General features: G+C 43.2%; 2 protein-coding genes across 7 annotated transcripts in view; one reads left to right on the plus strand and one right to left on the minus strand.

Moving 5' to 3' along the window:
- TACC2 (transforming acidic coiled-coil containing protein 2) overlaps positions 1-12,675 on the minus strand; it is a 225,765-nt gene extending 213,090 nt beyond the window's left edge. For 5 of the 6 annotated variants that reach the window (XM_066622540.1, XM_066622536.1, XM_066622539.1 and 2 more), the window contains exon 1: positions 12,586-12,675. The gene's annotated coding sequence lies outside the window, so the exon portion shown is untranslated. Of the gene's footprint in view, positions 1-7,024; positions 7,088-12,585 lie in introns of those variants that run through there. The other variant, XM_066622535.1, reaches the window with a different exon arrangement.
- Positions 12,676-15,513: 2,838 nt separating this feature from the next.
- NSMCE4A (NSE4 homolog A, SMC5-SMC6 complex component) lies at positions 15,514-27,926 on the plus strand. Its single transcript, XM_066620991.1, has 11 exons — positions 15,514-15,733; positions 17,435-17,515; positions 18,889-19,019; positions 19,873-20,024; positions 20,843-20,942; positions 22,221-22,311; positions 23,639-23,733; positions 25,184-25,232; positions 25,388-25,476; positions 26,775-26,859; positions 26,995-27,926. The coding sequence occupies exons 1-10, from the start codon at positions 15,517-15,519 to the stop codon at positions 26,832-26,834; spliced, it is 1,065 nt and encodes a 354-aa protein (XP_066477088.1). The 5' UTR covers positions 15,514-15,516; the 3' UTR covers positions 26,835-26,859; positions 26,995-27,926.
- The last annotated feature ends 69 nt before the right edge of the window (positions 27,927-27,995 follow it).

Consider the following 27,995-nt stretch of genomic DNA (forward strand, 5'->3'; position numbering starts at 1 on the left):
TTTCCCCCTTGTTATTTCTAGACATCACACTTTTAAAACATGCTGATGTTACTTGCATCGAATAATGTAAATACAGCTGTGTTTCAGAAAATACTGCTCATATAAAGCTAGTTTAGTCAAGTCATTGGAGATTTCTTTGTTGGATGAAGCAGAAACAGTTTGATTGCATAAGAACAGAAAGAAATTATTTAGCACACTTACGTACCAGATGAGAAAAAAAATCTGATTGCTCAGGAACCCTTTTTGCTCTCTAGATAGTGTCTTTGGCAGCCCACTCTTTCCAGCTACAACTCACAAGTCTCTGCCTTTGTTTTCTTCTGCCTTCCTTGGAATCATTTGAATTTAGCTTCATTTAAATGACCCACCTTAAATTAAGCATAACCAGTTGAGCAAACAACTTTGACTCCACCCCAGGTACAGAGTAGAACCAGTCACCCATACTCAGTTGCTTACTGCTCTTTAGGAGAGAGAAAGATCCTTGAGAATCTGGAGTTGTAGACAGACATTCCAGTTTATCTCCCTATACTTTTCCATTTAATAGAGGGCTGGGGAACATATGGCCTATGGGCTCTAGGTGATGAATGCCTCACACTGCCCACATCTGTACGGGATGTCTCAGATTACACTTTTCAGTATTACACAAGGAAAACCTGAAACTATGACTGTTGTTACCCAAGGACAACCATGTTATTTGCTCCTGATGTGCGTTAAAATTCTCATTAGAATGAGGCAGGATGATACAGATCCCCCAAAGGATGTTCCATGGTGAGAGTGCCCAGTTATATGGATTACCTGTATCTTCAGCCCCCAAACAAAAACCACACAACCTTGACCTTTCAATATCCAAATACAGATGGCAGCTCAGTCATAGGTATCCATTTTCCTGTTCAAAAAGTTGTTGCAAGTTGCAGAAATATTACTAGCTAAAAATTATATATCATCCAATATACCCTCCATCTATGCAATGACTGAAGGAAATTGTTAGAAATAGTAGAACTACATCACATGATCACTTTGGTCCATTCCAAAGAGCAACAGGCAAAGAGAAAAATGGATACCATGTATGTGCTGCTGGAGTATTTGCAATAATACTTGTGCAAGACCAATATATTTACTTAAAAGATTTATGTTCTCTCTTTCCAGTGCTCAAGGAGGACAACAAAATTCATAATTGTTAAAAAACTAATAATAAAATACATGACTATAAAATACAAGTATTAATTGATAAAGTTACAAAAAACATCAGTACACACCCCACCTTAGCAGCACTGGGCTGCTAAGCCTCCAATATAAAACAGTGAAAAGCAGACTAAGGGCGCAATCCAAACAGTGCCTTATGCCGGCCCAAGTCCCTTTTTTGGATGTCCCTTGGGCCGGCATAGGAGGGTCGCAAATGTGCCGTAAAGCACGTTTGCACCTCCGTGGGAGGAAGCCACGTCGGCGCATGTAGATGCGCTGACAGCGGAGGCCGGCAGTAGCCTCTGCGGCAGCTTCCTTGCCGCCGCTTGTGTCAGCGCACTCGTGCCAACACAAGCGGCAAGAGTAGGCGTGGGGGCGCTGGGAGGAGGTGGGAGGGGGTTTTTCTGGGTGGAGGGAGGGTGGGCAATGGGTGGCCCCGGGGCCGGGTGCACAGGGAGCTGGGGTGGGGCTGGGACACAGCAGTTATGCTGGATCCCAACCCCCTTTCCTGGGGAGAACGGAGTGGCTTCAAAGTCCGAGGAGACCCATTGGGGCCAGCAGCCCTTACCCAGGGGTAAGGGGAAGGGCTTCCCCTTGCCTCTGGCTGAGCCGCTGCAGCCAACGAAACTGCGTAAGCCAGAGGCTTGCCTGCTCCTGCGCAGGTTTGGTTTGCACCCTAAAATTATAATAAAATAATAAAACCACCACCAGCAAGATAAACAGCTCACCTCCCCACCCTAAAATGCTAACTGAAATAAAAATGTCTTCAGAACCTGCAGGCATATTTCTTGAGGGAGCATAACTGTTGTGCCAGCACAGAAAAGACCCTGCTTCTTGCTAGCATGCGCTAACATCTATTAATGGTGCCCCCCATGCCAACAGGGCATGCACCGTATCCAGAGGTTGGGGAGGGGCAGTTTCAGAGTCCTCCTCAAGGTAAGGGAATGTTTGTTCCCTTAACTTGGGGCTGCATTGCGGCTGTATAAGTTGGATAGGATTGGGTCCTAAAACTTGTAGCTAAACATACTACCTCCAATTAAATGTATAGTTTTACATGATGTCAGGTAATATGAACTTTCTATCTGCAATGTTTGATCTTTGGTGGCTCTTTACAAGTCATTGCTTGGCAGTCATCAAGTCATGAACATGCACGTCAGAACTCACATTTGTGAATGGTTAGATGCATGGCAGTTTATTGGCCAAAAATCTTCTCCGTCTTCTTAGTGAAGCTCATTTGCTTCACTAATCACACTGTAGTGCTTCACATTTCACACTGTAGTGTGGAATGCCACACTACAATCACAGTCATGAGAAAGTGCTATAAAGGACAGTCCTGACAATGCACTGAAAAAGGATCTAGCTACAGGCTTCACATGCACATGGCAGCTCTCCATGTTCCTGCCTTGGCACACAACAGGCTGCTTGGGACATGACCCTGGAGAAGTGAGGTGCAGAGGACAAACCTCATCATCCGAAAAATCTCCTCTGTGAAGTGCACAACCCACGCATGCATCTGAAGTTCTGCTCATTCCAGAGGTGGATGACAGAGCCAGGAAAATAAGCCACAGCTGCCTTGTATATTGCTGTACCCAGGGTTAAGATACATGAATGTTTTCTGGGTGGCAGCCTGGTACCCCTAACAATCAGTCATTCTCCAGGCTCCAGCAGGCACAGCTGAAGTATAAGTGTAAAGGCAGTGGGGCTTCAGATCTGGGACTACAGTAGACAATTATACCTTATACACATGAGCTTAATTGTCAGCATTCCCTTTTGGCTTGTTTGCTTTGGTTGTTATCTTCAGAGAGTCCTAGCTGTCAGATGCCAACATTACCATATATGTTGGGCATGATTTCCCTGTGAGTCATTCCACTGGAGAGGTGGAGGCCCATAGACAGAAACTCTTTGAAACGTAGTGATGCAAGAAGCAAGCCACCTGTTTATAATATGAGTTAATCGCTATTATTAATGCTTCATGTCAGCTCCAGTGAAGAGTTTGTTGACAAAGGTTGCTTGCAGAAACAGCCAATGCATTTCTCATAAGCAGATTCCAAAGTCCAGGGAACAGGGTTCCATATAGCGCTGTAGCATTTTTAGCACAATACGGAGATGCTTGTCTGACCCTATGCAAATTGTTATGACGTGCTGCAGCACAAGTCCAGTTCTAGCTTCCTTTGGAGGAGAGAGCACTGGTGGCCAGCCCTTCTTCTTGGTTTTCATTGCAGTCTCTCTCAGTCCTAACCCTATCTCTGTCCCCACCCCAAAATAAAAACAAACAAAACTTGCCATGACATGCTGTCTTTGTCTTTTTCATTAACCAAGAGGCTGAGAGCACAAGTCTACGCATCTCTACTCAGAAGTGACTCCCACTGTATTCAAAGGTGCATACTCCCAAAAAAGTATACTTAGGGTTGCAACTGGGCATCCCAATTCTGAGTTGGCACCAAAATGGCTACCACAGCATCCAGTGTGCAACCTGGCAGCCCATGGCAGCTCCTCGGGAGAAGAGGACTTTTGTCCCCTTCCCCTGGGTAAGGAAAATAGTCCCACTATGGGGCTACTTGATTCTCTGGTGGCTCTTGAGCTGGTGCAGAATCAGAGAGTCCCATGTCAGGCCACGGGGCCCGACACAGGGCTCGGGATCTGATGGAGCTGAGCTCCACTGGTACTGCCCTCCTCCCACCTGGCTCCTTCCCCCATCACGCCTCCCTCCCGCCTTCTCCCTGCCCTCCCCCATTTCCCCCTGCTCTGGAACACCCCCTCCCTGCCTCCCCACACACCCCCACTCACCTCTGCACTGTCTAGTGGTCTGGGCAACTGCTGGGTGGCGGACTGCTGGCCTCCCACCAGTGCTGGCCCAGTGCAGGCTCATGCTGGGCCAGCTCCAGTGCTTGGCCTGTGCTAGCCCTTGCAAATGTGCTTTATAGCACGTTTGCAATGGCGTGCTCTGGTGGTAAGTCAGCGCGCCGAGCTCAGGATTGAGCACTGAGTCACCTCACCAAGTTGTTTTGCACTTTAGAGACCTCATTTAGAAAACATTTTGATAGGTTAACTCTGTTTTGTCCACACCCAGGCCAAGAACTGCTTGCAAAGTATGGCTGTCATTTCCTGCTACCAGCCAGCCCTCTCTTTGTGAGAAATTCAGAACACCAACTCATTTTAAGAAATCAGTTGGCCCAATATTGGTAACTACAAGAAATGTTAAAAATGTTTTTGAATAAATAAAAATTTCGCTTGATTGTCTTCCTTGGTGGCTGTGTATAACTCAGCTGAGAAAGAACAGGAAGCCACTTATTAGACAAGGATCTGAATTGTTTGCGAGCTAGGGAAGGAGACTAGTGGCTAAACCATACTATCATGCTTTCTAATGGGATCATAAGATAAGGAAAGGAAGAGAAGGTCCTCCTGTTTAAGCTGTTATGAAGGAAATGAATGAAATCAGCTTCTGCTGCCCCAGATGGCACAACCCCTCCACTGCTTGAGACAAATGTAACATCTAAGCTGCTTCTCCTAATGACAGATTTAAACTTGTGTAACACATTTCCTTTGCCAGGCACTATTTATACCCTATGTTATCATCTTCCAGTCATAAAAACAGAGCACTAGCAGGGTCAGGGCTTCTGTTTTCAGGAACCAGGGAGACTATATTTCAAGATTCGTTTCTGCAAGAGTACTTTGGTACATTTGCACATACTTCAGAGAACCTGGAGAGGGTATGACCAATATGCAGCCTTCATGTATTTGGGGAACCCATATCTTGTCAGTCATATTGGCAGTAAAATTGATTGGTTGATTCTGTACTCTGAGATTTGAAAGCAACAGCGAAGCAGCAAATGCTGAGGTAGCCTCCTTAGCTAAAAGAAAACACAAGGGTTCCATTGCTAAATATTTCCCCACAGGTACCTGGGCCAGTTTAATCTTCCATTGCTAGCAATGGGACACGCCACTGACAAATATAGGATTCTTTACTAGATCACATCCAGAGACATTATATACATGATATCCAGGAACATTACAGTATGTATTTTAAGTTATCCAGGAGTTCTCAAATCAAGTTTGTGTTTTTAGTTCAGAATGATGCAAAGGAGGTTCCATGTTCTCCCTCCTGTGTTTCTCACCTGTGATCACGTGTTCTTCCCTTTCATCTCTGCCCTGAAATGGCCCTCTCAGAGGGATGTCTAATGTAGGAACACATCACCAATAACGTGACCTCTGTACAAATGTTAGTTGCAATGTTTATGTTTTGGCAGTCGTTATGACTCCTGCCTGCACACTGATGTCCAGATTGTCCAGGAAAATTCCATCTCAATAGAATACGCTCTTCGGTAAAGTAATTGGACTTTGAGAATATAGAAACCCTATCCTCAGACTTCGCTATTTTGATCTGGAGGGGAGCCAGAGCCTGGCCAGACACATCGGCTCCAATCCTAAAAATATCCACACACATGGAACCCCAATTTGCAAATAAGACTCCTTGAACTGTTTGTAGAACTGAGGCCAATTTGTATATAATCTTGGAACAAGGCAATGTGCTTTCAGTGGTGAGTTGCTACTAAGGGAAAGGCTTGGTTTTATTACAAGGAAAATACTCCAAGGTTCCTGCACATGGTTTTGGGTGTGTATGTATCAAATATGCGCATACAGTTGACTTGATAAATCTCATGTACCTCAAGCATGTTCACACTAGTCCTACAGCTGTATGCAAAACTTAAACAGATTATAGCAGGGCCAGATGCGTTGAGCACACAGGATTATGCTACTGCCAGGGATGGGAGGGGGACCAGAGGTGCCCGATTTTTTCTCTTTTTTTACACTTTTGCAGGCACGGGGAGCCCTGTGGAGGGTGCGCGTGACACACTCACACACTCTATACATTAAGCTCTCTAGAAGCCTCATAATCACAGAATTCCAATTAAGTTGAGTTAATTAAGTCCTTAATTCTTTAAGGAATTAAAGAACCTCTTTAAGTTGACCACCCAAGGGACTGGAGGAATTGGTCAACATAGGGAGGTGGTCAACATACGGAAAAAAAGACTATAGAAAATTAGGTCTAGAAAAACCCAAGGCTCTAGAAGATTAGGTCAACTTAAGGAGGTGGTCATTACAGAGAGCTGGTCAACTTCGGAGGTTCTACTGGTTCTTTCTCATTACCGTGCAATGAGTTCAGACAGGCATGCTCATGACTTGAAAGGATAGCATCAGGGGTCAGTCAAGTCAGGCACTAGCCAAGAGTCCAAACCATCAGGGAACCCATGTGCTCTCTTGCCACCTGCTCTTTGAATCGCCCAGGCCCAAGTGGGAGTAAGTCATCCAAGTGTCTCACGCTAGTGGCATCATTAGGGTTTGTGTCACCCGGTTTGGAAGGCCAGAGCGTCACCTCTATGATGGACCTCCTCCCATACAGTGGATGGAGCAACACCCTGGGCGGTGGGTGTGGTGATGTACCATTATCCTGCCCCCCCCCAGTAGTTTTTTGGCTATAACTTTTGAAAGAATAGCGATATTTCAACATTATTTGATTCATTGCATTCTGCATGAAATTACGCACCAGTTGATATATAACATGATGGTGTTATTCAAAAATACCAAGATTTAAAAATTTTGGTGAGTAGTGGTGTCACCCCCTGTGCCCATCACTGGGTGTGGCCCACACCCCCCACACCTCAGTAATGCCACTGACTTACACCATCATTGTGCCTAGCACCCCACCTATGAATGAGAACGTCCCAGAAGTCTTTCCATTTCAATTGTCTGGTGGGGAGAATGGGAGGAGCCACCAGTTGGTGATAATGAGAGGTGCCACCAATGGTTGACTTGGGGTGAATATATTCTTTAAAATTAGATTTACCCAATAGTGCAACTCCTTCACAATGTTTGGAGCTGGAAACTTGATGGAAATGGCAGCCGCCCCATGAAATCAGATTTCCTGAAAAAAACTAAAAGAGGTTACAGGCTTAAAACAATGCTTCCAGATTTGTTTATAGCCTTTTCCTCTCGGACAAAACCTGTTGTTAGTGACAAAGCACAATATTTTCCTATTACATATTGGACAAGGTGTGGTCAAATCTGCCATGCCAAAACTTTGTGTCTTCGCCAACCTCAGTTCCATGGGGGAAGTGCAGGATAAAAATGTGAAGGCTACATAAATAACTCCTGTTATGAAGAGGTCACCTGATGAATGAATCAAACGTTTCTTCACTATGATGTAAAATACAAGGAAGAGCCAAAAGGATATGTTTGCCAATTCCCATAAACACTTTAAAAGTTAAAGACAACAACTTGAGAGTTGTGAACAATGAGACAGTTGAACAAGATTGCTATATGCATAGGATTACACAACTTGGAGGGGGAAATATAACTTAGGCCAGTGGTTTCAAACCTTTAGCACCCTGACCCATTTTTTAGATTGAGAATCTGTCAGGACACACTGGTAGTGATGTCATGACCAGAAGTGACATCATCAGGCAGGAAAATTTTTAACAATTCTAGGCTGCAATTCTACCCACACTTACCCAGGAGTACCGTAAGTCCCATTTACCTTTATTATTAAAAGCACATACATAGTAGCCTGTTAAAAGTACAGATCTGTAACATTTCCCCAAATGTAGTCATATACCATGGTAGCAGCAAGTCTAATATATTAAAAATAAAATATTGAAATGAATGGGGACCCACCTGAAATTGACTCAAGACCCACAGTTTGAGAAATACTGACTTAGGCTATAGAAGCCTCCGTTTGGTTTATACTTTGATATTTAGGCACAAACTTTCTGGAGAATGCAGAGATATTATTTCAAGACTCCTTCCAGGCACCTTACAAGCAACTGTGAAACAAAAAGTAATGGATTCCATTTTTCTCCTAGACATACTCAATTCAGGAGCACCAACTTGGTGCACAGAAACAGGGACCTACATGCTGTGAGTTCACAACAGGCTTCTGTTGAGATAAACTTTCTCTTTTCCCTTGCCAACTGGGGTGATATAAACAAAATGGTGTGTTATCAACCCATTTGATTTCCCATTCTGATACAGCAGCTTGCTTGAAACAGATGCAAACCCAAGAATGCACATGCACCTTTCAGGTGGCTTCCCCTCTTCCTAGACTGGGGAGGTAAAAACTTGCATAAGAAGAGCCCTGCTCTTGTTCAGCTTCTTAGTTCCCCACAGTGACCCATCAGGTGCCTCTGGAAAGCACACAAGCAGGAGAGGAAGGTGTACCCCACTTCCACCATTGGTCCCTTGCAAGTGGGGCATAGTGCCTCTGACCCTAGAGGCAGTCCATAGCCATCCTACTAGTTGCCAGTGATAGATTTGACCTCCATGAATCACAGACAATATGAGAGTAAAATCTTAGTTGTAGTACTTGATGCAAAGCCTGAGTAAGGAAATAGGTTTGTCAAGTCCTAACTTGTGCATTATAAACAATTTAATTAATCAAATAAGGTAGTCTTGTGATGTTCCAGACTTGCTGAGTGGTACATTTTTTCAATATCCCGTAATTCCTTTTGCTTTCAAGCAATAGAGTTCAGTGTGAAACCAGAAAAACAAGTGCCTGGGTGCTTTCATAACTTTAACCTAAACTACGAATAAGTGGCTGTTTGTGGCCTCACAGTACTTTAACACCTTAGAATTACATTCTGAGGCTGTAATCCTAACCACACGTTCCTGAGAGTAAGCCCCATTGAACAAAATAGGACTTACTTCTGAGTAGACCTGGTTAGGATTGTACCCTTAGTGCAGTGCTATCCAAACTGGGGCGTCACGATGCCCCAGCCTGAGGACCCTGGTCTCTGCCCCCTTAAGGGGCAGGGACAGCCTAGAAGCGGGGGGAAGGCAGAGGCGCGGTCCCCAGGATCACACCACTCAGGGGGCTGCAGGGGCTTGTGTGCACTTACCCAAGCCTCCTGCAGCCTCCCTGGGGTACAGGGAGCCCAACACGACTTCTGGCAGGGCTCCCCGCAGCAGGGAAAGTGGATACGGAGCGATCGCGGTCCACTTCCACTTTAGCGGGGGCAGGGCGCGATTGCTCCGCATCCACTTTCCCTGCTGCGGGGAGCCCTGCCAGAAGTCACGTCGGGCTCCCTGCACCCCAGGGAGGCTGCAGGAGGCTTGGGTAAGTGCACACAAGCCCCTGCAGCCCTCTGAGCGGTGTGATCCTGGGGATTGCGCCGCTGCCTTCTTCCCGCCCCCGCTGCCTCCTCCTCCCGCTCCTGCAAAACTTACTGGCTCTCAAACTCTCCCAGAGAGTCTCCCAGAGAGTTTGAGAACTCCCAAACTCCCAGAGAGTTTGAGAGTCTCCCAGAGAGTCTCCCAGAGAGTTTGAGAACCACTGTCTTAGTGAAAGGGCCTCTGCAAGACCTATGAAACACTGCTTTTGCAACTCATACTATTCAACCTCAAATATTTGTTTAAATAGACAAATACCCCAATTCAAACTCATTCTACAACTTTTGTCTTTGAATTGAAAGTGTTTTGTTGGTCTTTCAATTCTGAAGTTGAACAGCAATGAGAAGAGCTTCCAAAATGTTTAGCACAATCTCAATTTTTAGTGTCAGTAAATAATCATTCTGACAGTGGCACCAAGTGGATATAGTAAGGCTGTACTCCTTTACTATACTTTCTTGGATATAAGCTCCATTGAACATAATGAAACTTATTTCTGAGTAGACATGCATAGGATTGTGCTATAAATTGGTTGATTCTGAGGTTTCCAGGAAAATTGTTCCAATTCTTTAATTCTTCATAGTCTGCACTACAGTCAGATACATTTTCTAATAATAACTTCCTTAGAATCCCACTCCCTCTGTGTTTCATGATGCAGTTCCCTGGGAGTGAGGGAGCCCATATAAATGCTATGAAACACGGCTTTGGAATGGTGAAATCTTATTAGAAGTCTGGCTTGTTGGAGATCTGGTGCAGCTTATTATTAATATAATATGCATGTTGCAAACTAACCTACATATTGTTTTGCTGTTTCAGTGCTATGGATATTGTTTATTCTCATGAGGAAACAACTATAATTTCATATGGTGCATAATTTTTTTTTAATATTAAAAAAGAGAGAGAAAACTGGTGTGGCTACCCTGGAGCACAAAACTTCTTCTTCAGAAAGGAGTGATGGCCTAGCAAAAAACCTGTTTGAAAAGCCCGAGCATTTATCATGCTCTATAGAATTATTGCTGAGACATACATCTCTGAACCCAAGAATTTGGGCAATACTAAATTCCAGAAGAGTAGCCATGTTCAGTCTGGTGCTGCAGGAATAGTTACAACTGCAATAAATACTTGCTTTGTTGGTAATAAGTCCCACCAAATTCAATGGGATTAATTTACTATGAGTAAACATGCATAGACTTGTCCTGTAAGAGGCTTCCAACACCGTAAAGAATAACGTTTTGATTGTGGCATAAACCACTGTAGGTGAGAGACAAATTCACCAAATGCAAACGCCCCTTTGCTTAATGCTGGTGTAACTTCCACATCTATAGGGGGCCATAGAACTGTGTATGGACTATTACCATGTAAGGATGAAAAGATGCTCTCTTTTGGAGAGCCAGCAGGCCTGAGGAACAGAATCAGACAACTTCAGAGCTAGCTTAGATAGCAGTCCATAAGAGAAGCCTCCAAATTTATTATTTCTGGACACATCAATTCATAAAGAGAAGGAGCCAGCAACAGGAGCCAGCTGAAAGGACTTTTTCCAACCCTGCAGAAGAACTGTGAGATAATTTGTGGGATAATTTCTTGAGAAAACAATCCATATGAATTAGGGCGCAATCCTAACCCCTTATGTCAGTGCTTTCCAGCACTGGCATAGCGGTGCCAATGGGACATGTGCAGCATCCTGCAGTTGGGTGTCACTCACGGAGGCCTCCTCAAAGTAAGGGAATGTTTTGTTCACGTTCCTCAGAGCTGCACTGCCCTTATGTCAGTGCTGGAAAGCACTGACATAAGGGGTTAGGACTGAGCCCTTAGAATTATATCCTAATGAAGACAGCATGAATCCTAATTGGAATCATAACTGAGAATATGAGTTACATTGGGACTACTAAAGCAACTGCGCAAATTCTAATCGGTGGGAGATGGGGATAAGCTTACAAAACTGTCCTTTAAAATAATTTTGAACAACGAATGATAGAACAGATGTTGCTGGATTTCTGTCCAAGCATCTTTTTAATGTCAATGAAGTAAGTGAAAGACGGGATTTCCAAATCCTTGGAGTTTATAATATCATGGCAGAGTGATGCACACATTCTCATATATTGTCTGTGTGAATTATTATTAAAATGTAGAGTGTAGACCAAGCACCCAAAATGCCTTATATCAGCACTGATATGGTACTAAACATGCCTTAAACTGGCACATGAACCACTATCCCACAATTCAGCATATGTGCTATAAATATACAGAGGAAGCAAAACTGTGATGGCAAGGCCCTCACCCCACATATGTGTGTATATTTGCATTTGTGCAATATACCTGCATGTGTCCAACGCAGCAATTTTCAGCTACTGTGCCACAGCATGTTGGTGTGCCCCAGAAGTTTGGGAAGGATAATATATTAGTACAGCCATTGAGGGATGTGAGCAAATGACCTTGCTCATTTCAGAAGTTCACATTGTGACCTGAACCTCAGTCACAAGGCTTCAGTCTATTGTTTTCTTGTATAGACAGTTTATACAAAGCAGTTCAAACAGGCTGCACTGTTGTCATCTTACTTTGTTCAGCTTCAGATCTAGCATCTGATTCGTTGTGAAAAACACTTTTAAGACTTCAGAGGACTGAACAATGCTTATATTTTGCCCCAGTATGTTTGTCAGAAGGCTGTAGTAATGTGTCAGACCTTTTTTCCAGTACCCTCATTGAGCCGAGAAGGTGATTGCATATTTGCACAAGATAAGGCTTGACTAACTGAAAAAAGCAAACTCCACACAGTATTGGGAAGTGTATTTCGGCGTAAAACTGCACCATTATATGTTAGTTAACAAACAGCGGGCACAATCCTAACCAGGTCTACTCAGAAGTAAGTCCTATTTTGTTCAATGGGGCTTACTCTCAGGAAAGTGTGTTTATTACAGCCAGCATTTGTTAAGCTCTGTCATCTTAAGAGCAACTATGAAAAGTACAAGTAAAATTGTAGTCTCCACCATTTGCCAGGGTCTCTTTCCTGGTGTGTCCCTATTCTAACTTTAAGACATGTACTTTATGATCCAGCTGCAATGCTGGAAAAACAAAACTGGCATACGGCTTGCAAGTAATATGGACTGCACAGTAGTTCATGCTGATGAGTGTCAAGTGAACATACCAGTTTTTGTTCTTTTACATTACCTTTCCCTATTTCACTTTGCAAAACCTGGTTAGCTTCTAGTGTTAAGAGGACTCATAAAAGTTTGATTTAGATAAACTTACCTTGTTTTTCCTAGAGACCAAAAAATGAAGAGTCTTCTTATGATCCTACCACGTCCTTTTGCTGCCTTTCACTCCTGTGTGTATGGTCACCCCCCTTCTCCCTGGATCACATGTAAGCATTCTATTAATGTGAATTGGCTCAGGTCTGAGAACACTATGCTGGATAGCATCGAAGTGTAAGGAATCTGACCCTGGGAGCTTGAAGCTAAAACATGTTAGTCCTCTATAGTAATTCTCAGTTACTAGATGAGAAAATAGCATAAAAGAAAACATAATACACACAAACACACCCTCCCAGGTGTTGCTGACTGGATGCAGAATGCCTTATTGCTTAGTTTATTATGGAATACTATATACATGTTATACAAGTGTATAGCCCTATGGGGTTTTCACTTTCTGTATTATTTTTGGTTATGCTCCTAATACCTCTCTGCCAGCTCACTGGGTTGCATTAGGACCAGTCTCAAATGAAGCCCAACTGAAGGCTAGAATTCTATGCACACTTACTGGGAGAAAGTCCCACTGAGTGGAATTTATTTTTCATGCATAGCTATCATGCATAAGTTGGGCTGAAAAAGCAATTTATAAGTAGAGGTGTTTGTTTCTGGTGAGTAAAATAAATTTACAGTGTTGGGGTCCAATCCTAAACAGTGCAGGCCAGCTTACAGTTAAAGACATGAGGTTGGCACAGGACTCAGGGCAGGGTTTTTTCTATAAGCTAATTGTAAGCTTTGTACAATTAACTCATTACCAAGAACCAATCCTGCTAGCATCCTAGGTCCTAGAAGTAATTCTTCTTTAGATTAGCATTTTATCTGCTTGAGGCAACAATTTTATGGTCTCTAACTGGAGAGTAAGCCCCAGTAAAATATAATTGGATTTACTTCTGAGTAAATATGCCTTGAATTGCACTGTTAGCAAGTTTTTATTTTGTTATGCATTTAAAAAAGTTAAATTTAAATAATTAAATGAAATTGTATATTTTAATAATGGTTACCCTTATTAAAATTACCAGAAGGCAACTTGCAATACAGTAAATCCAAATGATTAACCCACTACTGCTGGTTAATCCTCCCTGTTGCGAGTATGCAATGTTGGGCAGAAATGGCTTTAAAAAAAAAAAGAAGGGGGCATTTCTCTTCCTCTGTAGCAAGGACTCTTCCTCTAGCAAGGTCCTTGCTCCAGAGTAAAGGATGCTATTCTTGAGAAACACTGGCTGTGTTCTCTTTTTTTGCCTAGAAAAAATCAGGGAGTTCCAGCATGCTGCTAGTATGCTTCCAGAGCAGTTATTTTAAAAACAGCAAAATGGCATCAGCTCACTGAAATTTACTGTATGGAGGTCATGATGTTGTAACCATACCTTTTATACACTATTGAGGCCACCATGTTTCTGACAGGTTCCTCCATTTATTCTAACAGAAAATAGGCAGAAGTTATTTCAGCATGGTGGCAGATGTCTTTTCTAGCTCCAAGCTGGCTCAAAGAAATTCTAGTGTGCTTAGCACGCTCGAATTTAAAAAAAGAAAGCTAGCCAAGTATGATGGAAGTCCAAAAGAACCCAGCTCTCTAGCCACCTATTTTCTGTTAGAATGAATGGAGGAACCTGTCAGAAACATTTTTTTAGTGCTAGAAGAAAGAAAAGAACGTAGCCACTAACAATGACTATAATCATAGCAGTCTAAAATAACACACTTTAATTATTTGATAAAATCATTCATAAGCTGTATGAAACAGAAGGTTAGGCTTGATTTGCGGAAGTTAGAGTTTCACAGCCCAATCCTATGCTTGTCTGCTGAGAAGTAAGTCCCATTAGAGTCAATGAGGCTTAGTCTCAGGAAAGTGTGGATAGGATTGGGCTGGAAAGCTGGAATCCTATACACACTTTTCAGGGAGTAAGGGCCCAGTCCTACCCAATTATCCAGGGCCTGTGCAGCTGTGCCAATGGGGCATGAACTGCATCCTATGGTGGGGAGGCAGTTACAAAGGCCTCCTCAAAGTATAGGAACATTTGTTCTCTTACATTGGGGCTAAATTACAGTTGCACCGGTGCTGGAAAGTTGGATAGGATTGGGCCCTAAGTCACATTAAACACAATGAAACTTACATCTGAGTAGACATGCATAGGACTGTGATGTAAAGAAGTCACACTGACAGCAAACCTGTTTTGCCAAGAACTTTACTAAAACAAAGAGAAAAGATGGCCCTGCTTACACAAGCAGAAACAAGAAGACAAGTCAGATGACAGGTCTAATAACAGTAAGACGTGTCAACACACAAGCCAACAAACAACAGGCTCTCTCTATTGGTGGAGGCCAACATTAACACACTGTCAAAATACCCTGGAAAACAGCTCACATGCTGTCCCCATTCCAACAAGATTGAAGCATGTTTGCTCAGAAGTAAGTACCCGTGTTTTATGGGGCTTACTTCCAGGTAAGCATGCACTGAACTGCAGTCTTAGAGATTTATTTCAGTGTAAGCATTCTTGGGAGTACAGTCAATGGTGCTTACTCCCGGGTAAGTGTGGATGGGATTGCAGCCTCCCAGCCCCACCCTCTGCATGTCTACTCAGAAGTCAGTCCCATTAGAGGCAGAGGGGCTTCCTCCCAGCAAAGTGTGGATGGGACTGCAGCCTCACAGCCCCATCCTCTGCATGTCTACTCAGAAGTCAGTCCCATTAGAGTCCATGGGACTTCCTCCCAGGGGAGGCTCCAGGCTGCTCTCCTCTCCACAGGGGGCAGTGGGACTCCTGAGCAGACCCGCCCAGAGCGGCAGCAGTAGCAGTAGCGACACCTGCCGGCAGGCAGAGCAAATGGCGCTCTGGCCTCGGAGGGGCGCTCGTGAGCCCGGCCTTCTGAGTCTGCGTCAGGCGCGCGCTTTCCGGGGCGGTTCGGCGCCGACGGGAAGCGCCACTTGCGGGGGGCCGCAGCCATGAGCGGCCCGTCCTCTTCCTGCAGGCGCAGCCAGCGCCGCTCGCCGCAGGAGGCTGGGGTGGGGGGCGGAAACGATGGCGAGGGAGAGGCGGCGGCGAGGGGGGCGGCCGAGGACAGCGTCCCGGGGCCCTCGGGCGAGAGCGGCGGCGAGGGGGACGAGAGCTGCAGGCGGCTCATCCGCCGGCAGTACCGGGAGCTGATCTCCAACGTCCAGCGTGAGTTGCCGCGGGGGGGGAGGCGCGCTGGGCTCCCTCCCCCGCGCCCCCTTGCTCGTCTTGCTCTGGCTCCTGTGCACCTTTTCCAGCCTTCAGCAGGTTGCACTGCACCGGGGGACAAGGGCACAACAGCACACTAGGAGCAGTTGGGGTAACTCAGTGGTTCTCAAACCTTGCAGCCCCAGGACCCACTCTTTAGAATGTCAGGACCCACCAGAAGTGATGTCATTAGTCTGGGAGTGATGTCATGGCCCTCAGTGACATCATCAAGCCGGAAAATGTTTACCGCTCCCCCATATGACAAAATCAAATCTAATTACCAAGCCAAGTAAGCACATTAAAATTAAAAGTTTATTATTATTAACAGTATTTATATACTGCTTCTCAACTAAAAGTTCACAGAGAAAAAACATACAGTAAGTATAAGTTTAAAAACTTATTTAAAATAAAAAGGACCCTCCTAATCTTCCAAGTCATTGCTGATCTGTTAAAACAAAATTTCCCCAAACATCCCAATGGTTGCAATCCTATGCACACTTACCCACTGACTATCATTGTTAAATGCTTATATGTAGTAGTGTGTTAAAAACTTATACACAGTAGTCTTTTAAAAGTAAAGATCGGTAACATTTCTCCAAGTGCAGTCACATATTATAGTAGCATGAAGTCTAATGTATTAAAAATGAAATACACCTTGAAATGAATGGGGGCCCACCTGAAATTGGCTCATGACCCACCTAGTGGGTCCTGACCAATAGGTGAAAAAACTCTGGTATAAATACTTTAAAATGGGTGAGATGAGGGAAGCAAATATATTAAAATTCTGGTGATTGTAAAAGCCTGATAGACTAAAAAAAGTATTTGTTGCTGGAAAAAGATATTGGTATAGATGCCAGGGGAGCCACACAAAGCACAGAGTTCTGTACATGGTGTGCCGTGACAGAAAAAGACTCCTTGGTTCCAGTTTTTTTCTGCACAGATAAAACGGATAAGACACAGTGCTGCATTTGTTGATTACAGTATTGATGTGCTCATGCAATCCTCCAACTGATAGTTACCAAAAGTTGCCTGTTTGCTAATGACATCCAGTCAACACAGTCCAGGGGTGGAGCAGGGATTCTATTGGATATGCCTGGACCCTCAGGTGGTGTTCGGAGAATTTTCACTGGGCTTTTGAACTCCACAGCTTTTCTTCTTCTCTGAGATCTTATTATCTTTGCATTCTGGTGCCTTATCAGTGGTGTAGTCCCTGACAGTTTGGTCAAGCATGGTGGCTGAATCTGTGATCCCTGATGCCATTACCACTTCTGTGGAGATTAGATTTTAGCAAATGCGCAGTAGTTAATTTTCTTTCCCACTGGCTTTTGTAACAAATGTTCCTCCAACAACTTGTTAGTGGTTGTTCTTTGACTTGCCATTGCTCACCTGTTGCTCAGTTCTGGCACAGCTAAGCATCACGGTTTACCATTGTGTTTCTTTGGTTTATAAGCAGACTGATATTCAGTATATAGAAGCAAACTAACAAAAAAAATTAAGCCACAAAATGCTACAGTTGCCCTCTCTACCAGCCCTATCCAAAAATAAATCCAATGCAATCTCAGTGTTCACCACCCACTTCCATCCACAGTTGTTTTCGTAGTGATGTAAAGGGTATTTCAGATATGTTTCACCAACACATTACACATGGTGTGTTTATTCTAGAGAATCGTGAAATGATGCTGAGCACTGGCAATGATAAACTGACGGAGGCTCTGGAAGACGCTAACAAACTGTTTACTGGAGGTAAGATAGTAATTGTTTGGAATATTTACCCTTCTCCTTGCTTATATTTATAGGAAGTGTACTTGGAAAAAGAACAGAGGAAAATAACTCTTGCCTTGCATCAACACAGATCTACTAGTTATGTTATTTAACATTTTGAACTTGTGGAATGAACTGTGTTGCAAGTTTTTGTCCCAAGTAAACTATTCAAGTGGTCTCTAGTTGACAGTAGCTGCTAAAGTTGCTTTGATCTGCTTCAGAAATGTAGTCCCTCCTTTTCTTCTGTTATCTTTCTCTGAAGCACATGGGTAACCTGTCTCTTGCTGGTTCTTTGTGTGTGCACTACTGATGTGTTTAATTTAACTATGTTAACAACCAGAACACCTCTGATTTGATAGCTTTTAGATCAACTGCTCATTGAACTGTGGAACAGGAAGTTGCCCATGTCCAGCTTAGAGAAGCAGTGTTTTTTCTTCCTCTGAACTGGACTGTAGATGTGAGGAAACTTTCAACCCAATCCTAAGATGGTCTGGTGCAGTGAGGCTGCATGGTCTTAGATGCTGGCTGGAGATCTCCTTGGGATAGGTGGAAATTTTCTTCCTTACCTCAAGTAATGCCCCTGCTTGCCACTGGCGCTACTTGGATCTGCACCAACAGCTGGCGCAAGTCTGAGCGGCCCCATGTAAGCTGCCAGGCACAGGAGGGAGTGTAGGATACTGCAGAGGCCTGATCCCCCCATTCCACCCTCCCCAACCCAGAAACACCCCCACTTCCATTCCACTCTCTTGCTGCCCCTGTGCCGCCTGGTGCTTCACACACATCCACTGGCAGCTTGTCTTCATGAAGCGTTGGCGGGATGGTGCGGGCTTCCCCACTGGTGCAGTTTACTCTCCACGTACGCATATGTGCATTAAGACATGTTTGCGACACCCTTGACTGGTGCAGGGACCACTGCGCCGACTTGAGGCGTTTGGATTGTCCACCCACTTCCTTCCCCTTAACATGCCCCTGATCCTCACCCCAATCCTTCCCGTACACACAGCCCATCTCTCCCACAACTTACTGGCACCAGTGGTAACTGGGTGCTCTGGTGGCATGCAGTTGCTAGCCATTCATGCTGGCATCCTGTTGGGCATGCTGTCATTGCAGATGAAACATGAGTCCTATCAGTGGAAGGCCTGGATAGGTCTAGGCCATCAGTCCTACTACTTTAGGAAGTCCTATTTCAGGTATGTGGAGATGGCTGGCACACGCCGAGAATTTGGTGGTAGCAAAAAATTTTTTGCTCAGAGCTTTCCTGATTTTCAGTTATTTCAGCAGAAGAGAGGTGGGGTAGAAATCTTTTAAATAATTACATTTGACAGTAACAAAATACCTGTCGTTTTTCCACACAGTGTCCCGGGCAAGAGAGGCTGCTTTGGATGCTCAGTTCTTGGTTTTAGCTTCAAATCTAGGAAAAGAAAAAGCAAACCAGTTGCACTCAGATATGATAGTATTTGATCCACCTGCATTTGCTGAAGATTTAGTAAGTCCGCTGTGATTAGCATAGTAATATAAAATTGTTCCGTTTAGGAATTATTATTAATCAACAGTTGGCATAAACTGCTTTTCATTTTTGGCACCCTACAGCTTATTGTCAAAATTTATCTTTATATTTGCTAGTCATTAGTGGGACTAAGAAAACCATGCAGGGCACTGGAACGCCCCTAAAATTCAGAGGGTTGACGGTGTAAGATCATTAAGCATTAACTGTACACATTCAGGTCTAGCTTTGCAGAACCAGCTTGTGTGTTTAAGCCTCCGCAGTCACCGCTCTTGTCATGGCAAGTATGCTGGTGTTTTCTGGTGAAGGTGGTGAGAGAACTTTGACTGTGCTTAGAGATGGTACCTTAGATGTGCTCAGTAGAGGCATCTAAGGCACCATCTCTAAGCACAGCCAAAGTACAGGTTCTGGGAACCCTATATGCCAGCTGTTTTCAAACTCTCCGGCAGTTTGAAAACTGCAGTAAGTCCTTGCAATGGCAGAGGGGGGAGTCAGCGACACAATCCCCAGGATCACGCAGGTCAGGAGGTCTGCAGGGACTGGGATGCACTCACCAGTCCCTGTAGCAGCCGTACTACATTTTGAAGCATCTGCAGGGCTCCCCAATGCTTCAAAAGTGAAAGTGGAGCAATCGTGCCGCCCCAGTTTGAAAAGCCCTGCTATAAGTTATACATAAGGGATGCCTGTAACATCTAATTTGTCCGTTATTGTTCAGTTTGATAGGAAATGGACAATATTTTCAAAAAGTTCTGCATAAAGCTTCATATACCTGCATCCAAAGTGAAATTAATTTTTGTTACAATTGTATTTATATCATTTTCCGTTTCTTCTACAGCAATCATTTATGGGTTTAAATCGTCTGGAAGGGGAAGATAGTGACAGCGACAATGAGAATGTTGCTGCTGGATTTCTACCTGATAATGCTTGGCATAAACTTGGTGAAGAAGCAAATAAGTACTTTAGAAGAGCACCTACTTTCCATTTCATGTAAGATTAGTTGACATTTCTTTCCAGTTCTGGTGCAAATGTCTTCTGGGGAGAAATTAGTGTTTGGGATAACATGGGTCGAATGTAAACTAACAGAAAACTTCTCATTCTGAAGGCAGCCCTGCAAGAGATTACTTAGGAAAATGATTGCCCTCTATATGCTATTCTTGCTGCATTCCTGGACCCATCGCCAGTACTACATGCACTTTCTGAGCCTTTCTTGCACGTGCACAGTTGGTGGTATCTCCATCATTCTGTTTGGCTCGAATGGTCAGCGGAATGCAGGATGCAGTCAGTTGATCGCTGCTTTACCACTCAGCCGAGTGAACATAGCAACTTGAATTTTATTTTTATAAATTTGAAACATATACATATTTTAAAAGTTCTCTGTCGTGTCTCAGAGGGCTCCTGTCTCTTTGAGGATGGTAAAAGGAGCTGCATGCTCTTAATAGTTTTTCCTTTCCTGCTCTGCATCTTGAAGAATGTGTACCAAATGGGGATGGGAAAGTACCATGATATTCTAGTTTGGCCAAAGAGTCTGCTGCCTTGCCTCACTTTAGCCTGTATGCTTGGTTCTTTTCTCAGTGTGACAAAGATGGTTTTCTAAGACTTGGAGATATGGGCTCTAAATTTGAAACAGTCAAACGCTCATCTGTCATACTGTTACCTTGGACATATTGTGTGGTCATGGATGATATTGTCTTAATATCCTTTCTAGCCTTTCTTTTTGCTTACATGAATCTGAAAAACATTTTGACATTGGGTCTTTATATTTGAATTATTACACTAAAGAGTTGTAATTGTTTTACTTCGTTTAGGTTGGGGACTTTTACTGCTGATCCTCCTGTTGTGAGACCACGAATTGAGAGGCAGCGAAAGAAGCCAGGGTCAGACGAAAGGTCAGCAATGCCTGCCCAGGTAGGAGGGAGAGAAGGAGTGAGTGAGTGGCGAAGCTTCAAGTGTTTTTGATTTTGGAAGACTTCAGATTGAAATTCACAGCATGAATTGTTGAAACAAAAACACACGCCTGTGACAAGATAGCTTTTTGCACTTGTAGAATCCAGTGCAGAAAGCTGGTTCTTGTGTAGAAGCATGTTTTCATGCACAGTTCTATTGCTGGAGGTAATATTTTCGCTACAAGGATGTTGTATGCATTTGAAAAGAACCACATGTGAATGTTTATGAAATTGGATGGCTTGTCTCATTTGTTGGCTTTACAACTGCCTAAAACCTCTTAAACTAGCACTGAAAACTTGTTCTGCAACTTATGTGAATGTGAGAAGACTCCAGTAGCTTCCTTATGCGATCACTTGGGTCATGTTTGGATTCTCCCCCCCCCCCTCTGAATTGCAACAATGCAAGATGGCTTCTTTACATATTCAGATTTTAGTACGTGAAGGTTGTGTATAACTTGCTTCTTATGGGTGGTAATAGAAGTCTTGTATTTGACTATATGTGCACCCAAAATAACAAAGCAAATATAACATAAAGCAGAGTCTGCCTGTAGATACTTACCTATAAGACATAAAATTTTTACCAAAAAATCCAGTTTAGACTATCTCCTCATCTTATCTATGGGTCACTCGGGGTCAGGGCAGCTCAGGGGCATTTTGGCAGCCAGGAAAAGCCCAGAGGAGAGGCAGGCACGAGCTCACCCTGTGCAATATCACTCTCCAGCTGGCCATGCTTTACTTCTCCCAGCAGCTCGCCCCTAGAGGGAGATGCTTTGCACCTAGCCATCATGTGATTCGGTGTAGGCTGCCACTGGGTCTTAAAGCCTGCCAGCTACAAACTCAGTACAACTGCAGTTTGAAAAAAATTCTCCTTGCTTCTTCTTCCCTCCCTGTGGGTATTCCATTACACGGAAGGGGGGAATGAAACACAGTACTGCATAAGCACCTTGTTAATGTCTTCAAAAACAGTGGCGTGGCTCAGGTTCTTTCCCCCTTTTCAATCAGGCTCCAGGGCAAGCGCTTCCTCACAAGCACCATTCCCTAAGTTTTACTCCCCAACTGCTTCAAGAGTCATGGAACATTCCATGTTTTTGGCTGAAAACCTGCCCTTGCCTTATCTGTGAGATTGCCTTATAGGAGAGTATCTATGGTAAGCTAAGATATTACTGGGGTGAATACTGTTTATCTTGTGTAATGAAGTAGCAGTCTTCCATTGTTTGTTTAAACTGTTGGGTGTTTTTAGTTGAAAAAAATGGAAGAATCTCATCAAGAAGCTACAGAAAAAGAAGTAGAGAGGATCTTGGGACTCTTACAAGCTTACTACAATGAAGATCGTAAGTTTAGAGAACATCTTTGGGGGCTGATTTGATTGCTGTTTGCCAGACTTGTTCTTAAAAGAGCAAGTAGAGGGACAGAAAGGAATGTTTGTGTTCTTTTTGCATCGTAGAGTGAACAGGTTTTTTTTTTGCATTGTAGAGTGAAGGAACAGTATTAGAAATGTAATGGTTATAGGTAGTGATGTTTGTAGTTAAGACTGATGCCTATCCCTATCTAATCGGCTTAAATTTCTAGGTACTATTCCTGCTGCAGGGGCCGATCTGCCACCCAGTTGCAAATTCCAGAAAGGTAGCCATGTTAGTATGTGGCAGTAGATAAAAACATCAAAGACATCTTAAAGACTAGCAGATTGACTGAAGTATGCATTTTTGTGAACTAGAGCTCACTTACTCAAATGCACAAAGTGTTATCCTTGGTTGTTGGTTAGAGAGAGAAATTAAATAATGGGACAAAATGCCCATGAATTACTATTTGTGACAGTTGTCCAGTAGGTCACTTTTGCTCTAGTCATTGGCAAACCTCTGTTTTCTCCCTACAGTAGGATATTAAATAGCAAGAATGTTTCAGACTGTATATAATAGTACTCTGTCTATATATAGCTGCTTTAATTATTAATATAGTACCATCAGTGCATTTTATGCAAAGTGCCATGTGCATTGATGGTGCTATACAGGACACTGCCCAGTCTTGACAGACACCAGGGAAGGAGGCAGGAAAGAATGTGTTGCTTTGTACTTGGCTTTAATTACAGTATGGAAAAATGACTAAGGCCTTGTACGGAAGCCTTCACAGAAAAAGTGGTTTCTGAGAAAGGATTTGAAGGGAGTGAGACAGCATGTAGGTGTTCCAGAAGGCAATTGTAGGGCAGAATTGATGAAAATATTTGAAGGAGCAGGAGACCTTTTCTGGTTGAGTGTAAAGTGAAGTGCCAAGTGCTTCACATGTCTTGCTATCTAACAGACTCTTAAGCAGAGTATAATTATGCCTACCTTTCAGTAAAGGAAATGAGGCTAAAATGGAAGGCGCTTGCCTAAGGCCACCTAGTAAGCTCTTGGCAGAGGCAAGTTTCAAACCAGGGAACTCTTCAGTCATTTAGCCCTATTACTGCAGCTCTCTGTACCCACCAGGAATTGCAGTGGAAAATCTGCTTGCAGCTCTTGTGCGCTCCTCAGATTGAATCCACCCTTGAAAAATGGGCAGAGCAAGGGACAAAGATGGGAATTTTTTTTCAATCTTGTTTACTATGCAAATTCAGGAAAGAAGAGGGAGGGAAATATCATTAGCAATGTTTTATTACACTCAAATATGTTCCTGTTTCTTTAGCTAATACACCAATATCCTTCCTTGAATTTGTGATGGATCCAAATTCTTTTGCTCGAACTGTGGAAAACATGTTTCATGTATCATTCCTAATAAGGGTAAGGAAAGACATTTTTATTTGAAGCTTTAATGTTTGCCAGTTATAGAGCAAAATATAGTTTCTGTGTATTAATGGATGTCAGTGTTCCATTTTTTGCGAGGAAGAATTGTAAAGAAGCATAGAACTCTTTTAAACTGGAGGTCTCTTAGTCATTAAGTTCTCACATGATTTGCTTTAATTATAGGTAGATAGTTTTGTATGAATGTAATTTGTCAGGTTGCTGCTTCTGAGCTGGGAACTTCACTGATAACTCCAGGTCTTTGACTTGGTGCAGATGTAAAATTGAAACAAGGCTGTGAAATTGTGTGCATTCTCCATTCTTTGCACAAATTTCTTCCATCCTCTGCAGCATGGCTTTAATAAGGGTTTTTAATAAGGAACGTTGGTGATGGTCACATGTAATCCAAACTGAGGTTTGTTAGTACATGCTAGAGTGAGTGAGGGAGAATGTGCACAATCCTCATCTCCAAATCCTGCTTTCATTGGGAAACCTGAACCTGAGATGTGAACCAGCTGTCAAGTGGAAGGAGAAATCAATTATACAAATGATTCTGATTCTTTTCTATAAAAGCTTTTGACACATTTTGAAATACAAGTCAACTTATTGCCATCGTATGTTACGCGTCAGTGCCAGGACCTTAAGAAATGTTTTTAATTGTTCTCAAATGTTTTAGCACTAGGACCCACTTTTTAGAATGACAGTCTGTCGGGACCCACTGGAAGTGATGTCATGACCGGAAATGACATCATGAGTTTGGTTTCAAACATAAGCTACAATTTGTCAAAGGTCCCATTACAGTGTGTTCAACAACAACAACAACAGTATTTATATACCGCTTTTCAACAAAAAGTTCACAAAGCGGTTTACAGAGAAAATCAAATATCTAATGGCTCCCTGTCCCAAAAGGGCTCACAATCTAAAAAGATGCAACACCAGCAGACAGCCACTAGAAAAGACACTGCTGGGGTGAGGTGGGCCAGTTACTCTCCCCCTGCTAAACAAAAGAGGAGCACCCACTTGAAAAAGTGCCTCTTAACCAGTTGGCAGGGGTGTTCATGCTGTTATTTTGCATAGCTCAGAATTCAAAACATTCAAACTCAGTAGTCAAAGCAGAACGCAGACTGGTATCCTTCTCCAACCGCACAGCCCTCCCCCTTTTCCAGCATTCCATTTTCCCACCTATTCAGAGTAAAGGGCGGTGCCTCTCTCTCATCGGGAGCCCAGCAGCTCTGTACCCTGGATTTTCAGCTCTGTATTTTCAATGGTGGCTGAGCTAGGTGCTACGTAACCCACCTGAAATAAGCTTGTGACCTACCTAGTGGGTCCTGATATAGTTTGAGAAACGCTGTCTTCAAGAAATGGGGTGGGGGTGTTTACGTATTTCAGTTGTGTATTCCACTAATGCCAAATTTCAGATTCTTGTAGTAAATTGAGTTGTTTGTTCTAGGATGGGCATGCAAAGATAACGTTGGATCAGGACAAGCTTCCAGTAATAGGTAAAATTAATTTTTAAGAATTGTCTTAAATTCTGAAACAAATACTGCATCTGATAGCTTCAGTATTAACTCTGCATTCATAAGTATGTTTGGTATATTGCTGTTTTCCAGGTATAGCATAACTTAAAAGTTTTCTAAAAATCAAATTTTTGTAGAGCGTGCAAATCCAGTGGAGGGAGAAAATGACCAGGATAACCAAGCACGAAAACAAGTAGTCATATCGATGAACTATCAAGAATGGCAGGTAGATGGCAAACACACTCTTCCTTAACTGTCCTGTGTCCTTTTTTTTGGTCTTGAACAACAGAGCAGTGCATTTAAATTTTTGTGTATCTTTTACAAACAGGGAAAACAGTTTCCTAACCTGCTTAGGTGTAATTTTGTGAGACCTATTTCTGTTTCCTTTCTTCTTAAATCCTGCACTCCATTTCATCTTTAAGTCCGTGCATCACTGCTTAAGCACAACAGTAAAGCCTGTTTTGGCCAGCTTGAATCATAACATTAAAATGAGAGTAATTTGCATCGAACAGTGTTCTGCACAATACCATTCAAAGCTAGCTTATATTCTGTTATTTGCACTGCAAACAGTACAATGTGGGTGCAATCCCGACCTGTAGATGGATGGGCCAGCGCCCACAGGCACTGACCCAGAGGTGTCATGCCTATAGGCACTTCCATGCCACCCTGAAAGGAGGGAGGGTGTCGCGCAAATGGGCATCGACCTCTGGAGGCTGAGGCGAGGCCCACTTGGTCAGTGGAAGCATAAGGCCTTGCAGGCCAAGGCAGGCCAGCACGGGGGCTTGGGAAGGGCAGGGAGAGGACAGGAGGGAGGGTGGGCCCGTGGGAGGGCTGTAGCCAAGTGGGGTGGGTTGGGTGAGGATCCAGTGCTTGTGCTGGATCCTAACCCTCGTCCTGCGTGACCCAAAGTATCCCCAGGCTGCTTGGATTTGCACCACCTCTTTAGGTGGCACAGATCCAGGTAGCCCCATTGGAGCTGCTGTGGCATTATCCAGGGTAAGGGGAATGAATGGATATGGGGCAGGCCAGTTGGCTTCCCTGTTCCAACACCGGTTAGGATTAGGTTTTGTGTTAAATAAAGGACTTGGTCAGGGTGACTAGATACAGTGGAGGACACAGTGCCTACATCTTTAACCATTGTATAGAAAAAATTTAAAACCTAAAACCGTCCATGTTGAGCTGCACTAGCCAAAGTTCTCTCTTCTATACAATGGTTAAAATATAGGCACTGTGACCCCTTGTATCTGGTCACCTTGGACTTGTTGAAGAGATCAAGTGTTTCTGCTAAGCTGTTGGATGTTATGTTGAATACAAATTTTGGGTTTAAGGTCCTAATACATTTAGCTGATACTGGAAGAAAAGGCCATGTGTACAAGAGGGTGGCTTAAACAATCACATATATTAAAAGCTAAGGCCGCAATCCTATACACACTTACCTGGAAGTAAGTTCCATTAAACTCAGTGGGGCTTACTTCTGAGTAGATATGCATAAGATTGTAGTGTAACTCTTTTTTTCCCCATCAGAACATTGTGAAGACTTTTGAAATAACAGAGCCCATGATTCCACCTGCCATGCAGACATGAGAAGAAACCATTCTGCACAGTTAAGGTACCTTCCAGACATTATTCCATGGAATTCTTGATGTTTCTATGGTGGCATTTTCATGGCTTATATTCAAACACAAGATTTATTTTAGTGCCTTTTTCTTCTGGAAAGTGCCAATGTTCTTTCTTCCCTTTCCAGGAATCCCAAAGTTGCATGAGCAGACCAGTGCTCGCCAGTTTCCTGTTGAAATTTTGCAACCAGACTGGAAACAAGCTAATCTTCCTGTTTCAAGGATTGTATATTTGCTTGAATAAAGGGAAGTATTTTTGTAGAGGCTTTATTGTTCTAGGTGATACTTCATTATGCCATCTTAAAGATAAATTATTTGCTGTAACAGCAATTTGGTTGAAATTAAAGGTTTTTATGCCTTTAAATGTGATGTGTAACAGGAAGAAACATTCATTTCTTTGATTTAGAATGGCCTCACTCCACTGTTGTTGAGGGCTGCATTGTACTGATGTACTGTTTACGTTAGTAAAAGTTAAAATAAACAAGCTGGGGCATACTTCTTTGGTGCAAGACAAAACTGAATGTAATTGTTTGCTAAGCAACACCAGCTTTTGAGCTCCACTATCTGGGTGGGGGGAGAGATAAAGGGTTTGGAAAGATGAGGCTGAAGGGGGTGTGCATTGTGTATGTAGGAGCAACATAACACAACTCGGCACCTCTCAGCAAATTGTCACATTGCCATCACATCTTAAGAGATGTTTGTGTGTTGCTCTCCTTAAGGGCTGCTTCCGGAGTGTAGAAGTTTGAAGTGAGAGAACGAAAACACTTCTGGGAGAAGATGAAAACTAATTCCTCTAGCATTTGAGTATTGAAAATTCCTAGGAAACTACCCTTGAATTCAGGACCAAAGTGGTGTTTGTTAACTTACACCATAGAGGACTGTGCCTAATGCAGTATTTTGCAATATATCATTTTATTTAGAGGGATAAGAAGTGTTAAACTCTTCCAGGGTCATTTTTTTCTTTGTGTAAGATGTGCTTCATTAGGTTTGTTTCTTATTGTAATAACTTGGAGGTTTATTTTAAAAAGGATCTTCATACTTGGATGTTAAATAAAATATTTTTTCGAAGAAAAAAAATCTGTTGTAATTGTGGCAACTTCCTCTTAATTAACAAGTAATATGGTTCTTA

The sequence above is a fragment of the Tiliqua scincoides genome, chromosome 3 (assembly GCF_035046505.1).
Source record: "Tiliqua scincoides isolate rTilSci1 chromosome 3, rTilSci1.hap2, whole genome shotgun sequence".
Taxonomy (NCBI): Eukaryota; Metazoa; Chordata; class Lepidosauria; order Squamata; family Scincidae; genus Tiliqua; species Tiliqua scincoides.